Source organism: Tigriopus californicus, chromosome 6 (genome assembly GCF_007210705.1).
Source record: "Tigriopus californicus strain San Diego chromosome 6, Tcal_SD_v2.1, whole genome shotgun sequence".
In the NCBI taxonomy this organism is placed as follows: domain Eukaryota; kingdom Metazoa; phylum Arthropoda; class Copepoda; order Harpacticoida; family Harpacticidae; genus Tigriopus; species Tigriopus californicus.
Window position 1 is genome coordinate 1,995,102 of NC_081445.1, and position 5,276 is coordinate 2,000,377.

At 40.8% G+C, this 5,276-nt stretch overlaps 1 protein-coding gene across 1 annotated transcript; it reads right to left on the reverse strand.

Moving 5' to 3' along the window:
• Window positions 1-184: 184 nt before the first annotated feature.
• On the reverse strand, window positions 185-5,056 carry LOC131882350 (uncharacterized). The gene is made up of 9 exons (XM_059229471.1): window positions 4,964-5,056; window positions 4,711-4,895; window positions 4,377-4,624; window positions 4,017-4,315; window positions 1,880-2,148; window positions 1,640-1,800; window positions 1,332-1,468; window positions 402-627; window positions 185-304 (listed from the first exon to the last, which is right to left on the reverse strand). Exons 1-5 carry the CDS (start codon window positions 5,023-5,025, stop codon window positions 2,082-2,084), a joined length of 861 nt encoding a protein of 286 aa, XP_059085454.1. The 5' UTR covers window positions 5,026-5,056; the 3' UTR covers window positions 185-304; window positions 402-627; window positions 1,332-1,468; window positions 1,640-1,800; window positions 1,880-2,081.
• Window positions 5,057-5,276: the final 220 nt, after the last annotated feature.

Below are 5,276 nucleotides of genomic sequence, written 5' to 3' on the forward strand. Positions count from 1 at the left end.
ACGCGTTAAGGTGCTATTTTTCGTTAAAACAATTCGAAAATAATTTTGCTTTGGATCTCATTCATTTTTCCATAAATATATTTTTTTTTGAAACCGTAGCTGCTCTTAGGTGAACTACCTAGATTTGGGGTCTTTTATCATTGGAAGAAAAGGGACGGAAATTACACAACCAGTCAAGTTGAAATATATGCAAGGAAAGTGTGTTTATTGAATCGCTTTAAAACATTTCGGAATGTTCATACGATGGCTTTGATTAAAACACAGACGTAAGGTGTTCGGTCTTCGTGTCCCAGTATTTACACGGCTGCAAGCAGAACCAATAATTTGTAACTGATAGTTTAAACATCTGACCGAATCACACCCAATTCAAAGAGAAACACAATTGAGAAGGGCAAAGCTACCTTGGATGATGACTCGGAAACCTGTTCCAACAATAGACCTGTCAGAAGTGAATCTTAGGCGAATGGAATCGCCCGTAGAGGTGTAAGCATTAGATGGTCCTGAGCCACAAAAGCCAGGGTTTCCGGCAGTAGTTCCCAAGATACGGAGAATGTCATACCGACATTGGCTCTCTCTTTCTATATTTCTTTCTACGATTTGGACTCTCAGTTGTCGGTTGGGAGAAGTCTAAAAAAGTAGTAAGTTTTGTTGTGAGCTCGGTCTAATCGTTTTGTCAACTCAATTTCGATTTGCAATAGTGATACATTCAGAAACCATGTTCAAGCCCAATCAAAACGATGGAAATTCCAATTAACAAAATTGGGTTTCAATCAACCACGCTATCGGACCTTGACCTATGAGCATTGATTCTTGGATAATATGGTCAAAAATGAAGGGATCACTAACACGAGTTCTTAACCTTGGTCTGTGGCTTCCTCAAATTTCAATTAATGCGTCTCTGAAGATACAAGGTCGCAGGTCTATGATGAAACTAACCTAACCAAGATACAAGTTTCATTATAGACCTGCAATCTTGTATTTTCATGTCAAGACTGGTTTGTACCTTCGAACTCTTTTATGGAGCCGCGTCAGCTCAGGTATAGAAATAAATGAACCCAAGATGGTTCGGTCGCTCTGTTCCAAATATGTTCCAAGTGTCATATTCGCCTGCCAGAAACTAATTGAGCGTATGAGTACGTCAATATTAGATACCATTTGAAGGCTTCACGAAATAGCAAAATCTAATCGATTGGGCACGGAGGAAGTATATTCGGGTGTCCTTTTCGTAAATCGTGCGACCATAAAACAACAGTCCTTGCCCATGGCTTCCAGACAATAAGTTACAATCAGCCTGTGCAATATGTATATATATTGGCAAAGTCCATACTCACCGTAAACAGCCACTCACACCGGTCAAAATTTCTATAATTTCCAACGCGTGGGTACTGAACCACCACACTAGATCCAGTAGGAATAGATCGGGAAAAAAATGACGAACACGTCGAGATAACGGTCTGTGACGTAGATCCTAAAAAAAAATGATTTCGGTCTCCTCAATTGAAAGGTCCCAGTCAAGGAAATAATAAACCACTTCCAAAGGCGCAACAAAATGAGGATGGCGATCAGATTAAGACACCCAATGTGGGGTGAACAGTCTGTATACAGGAACGAAACGATTAAAGTAGCTTGGATGGCTTACCACATGAATTGGAGTCTGAGCCAATGCTGGCAAATGCCCGGGCATTTTCTCGGATCCTGCGGGCGCAATTGTTTTGGGCATTTCCCATTGGTGTGTTCCCGAAGCGCACATCCGGGTTGGAATAATAGTTGATCCTGGTTTGATGATTCCTGTTCCAATATCTACGGGAAGAATATGGGTTGACCTTTGGAAGTACTCGCAATGCATCCCTATCCAATCAGGGAGAGCTTAATCACATACGCCATCATGGTGCGACGTCCTGTATTCGGAATGAGATATCCAAACGCATAAGGGTCAGAACTTTGCGAATTGGCGCGGTCATGGCTGCATCCTAGATTGTGACCGTTCTCGTGCCAAAAGTGAGATTGAGGATGGCACAACCTCTTCTGGATACACCAAATGGAAGCCTCGTACTCCCTAAATAACCGCGTCACAGTAAACATCATCTCTTATCTGGGATACTAATAGATGGGCAAAATCTGCTGTTCCACGTAGATTCGATGGCCCTCCTGCGAATAGATGAGACCTTAATAGGGCGCAGAAAAAAATGCTAAAGAAATGGTTTTTTTTGGTGCGGACTTCCCTTATCGCTAACCGGGATTGGAATACCAGCAGTTCAAGACGAGAAGATTACTTATTGTATTTGACTTTATTTTTATATATATTATTTGATCGACCAACGAATTGGAGTTGGCTGATCTGGCTAACCCTTGAATATAAGGTTGATCCGGAATTTTAGTCAAAAACTTGTCCAAGTCTGACTTAAATCTTGCTACTGTTTAATAACATATTATCTCTGAATAAGTCATCGGAATGACGTTATGGTACAATCGCGCAACTCGGATTGTCTCATTTGTCTAGCCAGCCGACTGGCAATGAGGCCGAATAGGCAGGGCAAGAACGGCCCTATTTTCTGGGTACTTCCGACAAACAGGAAAAAGTCGTTCTTACTCGTGAAAATTCCGTCCTGAATGGACGTGGTTGTGGCAACCTCCACCACGCCCTGCCCACGGTTGCCAAAGACGTTTCACTACTTACCATTGGATATTTCAACTACCATTTTGATATTTTCAAATGCAGCATTCATGCTACCATCAAACAAACAAAACAAACACAAAAAAAAAAAAAAAAAAAAATATTTCACAATGCCTTGTTATGCGTCCTTCGTCATGGAGATGACTCAGGTAAGAGAAATATGTATTTCATTAGAGAGAATTGAATATGAAAATGTTTTTTTTTAGACTCGTTTTAGAACTCGACAAAATGTGCAAAAAATATTACAATGTATGTTAAAAATGGTTAGTTTTGGTAATGCTTCAAAATCAAACCCTCTCCGCCAAAACTCGTCCAAAAATTCCGGACCAAGGGCTTCTTAAACCTGCTAATGTCAATTCGTGGGTAGATCAATTATTTTTTAATGTTTGATCATTTCTTGTTATGCCTTTCTTTCATTTGTGCATTCAGGAATGACATTTTGGTATCGGTTCCAAAATCTGTGAACTTTTATGCCACAAAAAGTGCAAGGTAATGTTTGCGATTTGAGGAAGTTTTTGGAACCGCGAATGTGTAAAGCTAATGTCTCGGGATGACAGAAAAAATGATTACGTATAAGAACACGGATAATATTTTCGATAACCTACTAGCTTTGGAAGAGCTACTATCCAGCAGGTGGTTGAGTCCTGTTCCTATTGCCTATTTTCATCATCATTTGACGGCCGTTACCCAAGTTTAAGCACTTTGGTAGTTAGTCCCTTTTCATTAGCTGTTAACCTTAATGGCAAATCTGGCTCATGATTCATTGACGTTTGCTCAAAAATTATGAACCAAATTATTTTAAATAAAGTATCTGCAAGTCAATAAACGACTTTTTAAAAGGAAACGTTGTATGATTAAGTTGGAAATTTGTGCAATTGGAAAGTATAAAATCTAAAAACCGTCATTACGAAAAGAAAAAGGGTAGGAATCAAAAGCGCCAAACATTTAGATCCTAATGAGAAGAATTGACGGGAGAGGACGTCTACAAAAAGGTTTGCGTACAAGTATTTTCATTTATACTAATTTCAGAACTGCCACCATGACGGAATGGCAGGTCCTGAATATAGCCAAAATATGTTACAAATGCTCGTTGTAAGGTCATGTGAACAACAGATTAAAGAGCACACTATCCTTGATTTTATCTGAATGAAAACTAGTTGGCCACTCGTATGTAACATGATCACAATCGTCCGGTGTTCTGCATGGGCAACGGTGTTTCATGAGAGTAGACATAGGCGTACGTCTATGTAATGGTGCATTGTAAAGAGTATGTATGTCTTCACTTAACCTTTCTTCTCTCTTCCATTTCATGTCACTTCGAAAAGAAACGAATACAATTTACCTTTGATACTCCTGAATTGGGATAAAATTTGGGCACTGTTTTTGGTTTTCGTTGATGTTATTGAGTTGCTCTGTGCATAATAGCCGAAGTCGCACTTGGGTTTGCGAACCTCGGAAACCCGCATTGGCTTGACTGATCATGTTTGAGATGTAAGCATTCACGTTGGGTTCCACTTGGGCAAATTGTCTTGTGTAGTAGATCTTAATGGTGGCCACGTACGTCCCGTCAGCGTCTTGTTGGAATCGACCTTGCTCTTGTCGGTCCTCAACATCGGAGAGCTCTTCTAAGGCGGTTTTCGTCTAGGTTTCGTAGTGAAACATAAATAACAGCGCCAAAATACTTCCTCAGTTGGATGCTTACCATTAACTCCAAATCTCTCATGGTGGCGTTACTCGAAGTGTCCTCAATGTGAAACAGGTCTAGGTTTTCCTCAGCCAAAACGTGACAATCGGCCCCAGTTTGGTCGCAAGGTGCCAAGCTGAATGCTCGATCGTCCTCATGGATGACGGCATTGACCTCATTGGAGCCCGAAGCAAAGAAGGTAATGGTCATGTGGTCTAGAAGGTCTTCAGACTGATAAAACGCCGTGGTTGATCCGGGATCAGCTCCTGTATAATAAAAGAATGAAGGCACGATTAGGAAAGGGGTTGAGTTGTGTGGGCTCAAATATGATTAAATATTTAAAAATCAAAACCTGGAGAGGACTCGATGAGATGAACCGTCTCTCCATTGGGCAGGATCACGGATTGTTTGCCTCTCAATGCTGTCAAATCGACACTGACTTGTTCGCAACTGATCCATTCCTCATTCTTGCAATAAGGCACTAGACCCGATGTGGGATTTGAGGAAAGTTGCAAAAAGGATTGGGCATCGAGGTTTCTAGAAGTAAGTGGAAGAACCATTTTGCAATTGGGATATGAGCTCCAAAGAGTGATTATCAAATGTACCTTGAGACAACCCCAGAGACGATTGCCAACCAGAAGGTCGTTAAAGTGGCTAACACTCCCATGATCTTCAGTGACGATGTCTATTCATGATGGTAATCCCGTTCGTCCCGCAATATATACTGAATTCTGAGATCATCCAAAGCTAAGGACGTGCTGTTTTAGAATACTGATTTCTGGCCCTCAAGTTCTTTCATTTGCCCAGAGGGCTTGACCAATCCAAAAAAATCGAAACTAGCTAGGCAAAATGGACCGGTTTGTTTGGGCATTTCAACCTGACAGAATAACCAAAAATAATTGAAAAAGCTACCAATAG

What these genes read in the sequence shown, in the direction of transcription:
- LOC131882350 (XM_059229471.1), bottom strand. Translation starts at nt 5,025, where the DNA reads ATGGGAGTGTTAGCCACTTTAACGACCTTCTGGTTGGCAATCGTCTCT. An exon ending in GTCTCTGGGGTTGTCTCAAG is followed by an intron (nt 4,896 to 4,963) that starts GTACATTTGATA and finishes ACTTACTTCTAG; the next exon opens with AAACCTCGATGCCCAATCCT. An exon ending in CCAATTCAGGAGTATCAAAG is followed by an intron (nt 2,149 to 4,016) that starts GTAAATTGTATT and finishes ATCTATTCGCAG; the next exon opens with GAGGGCCATCGAATCTACGT.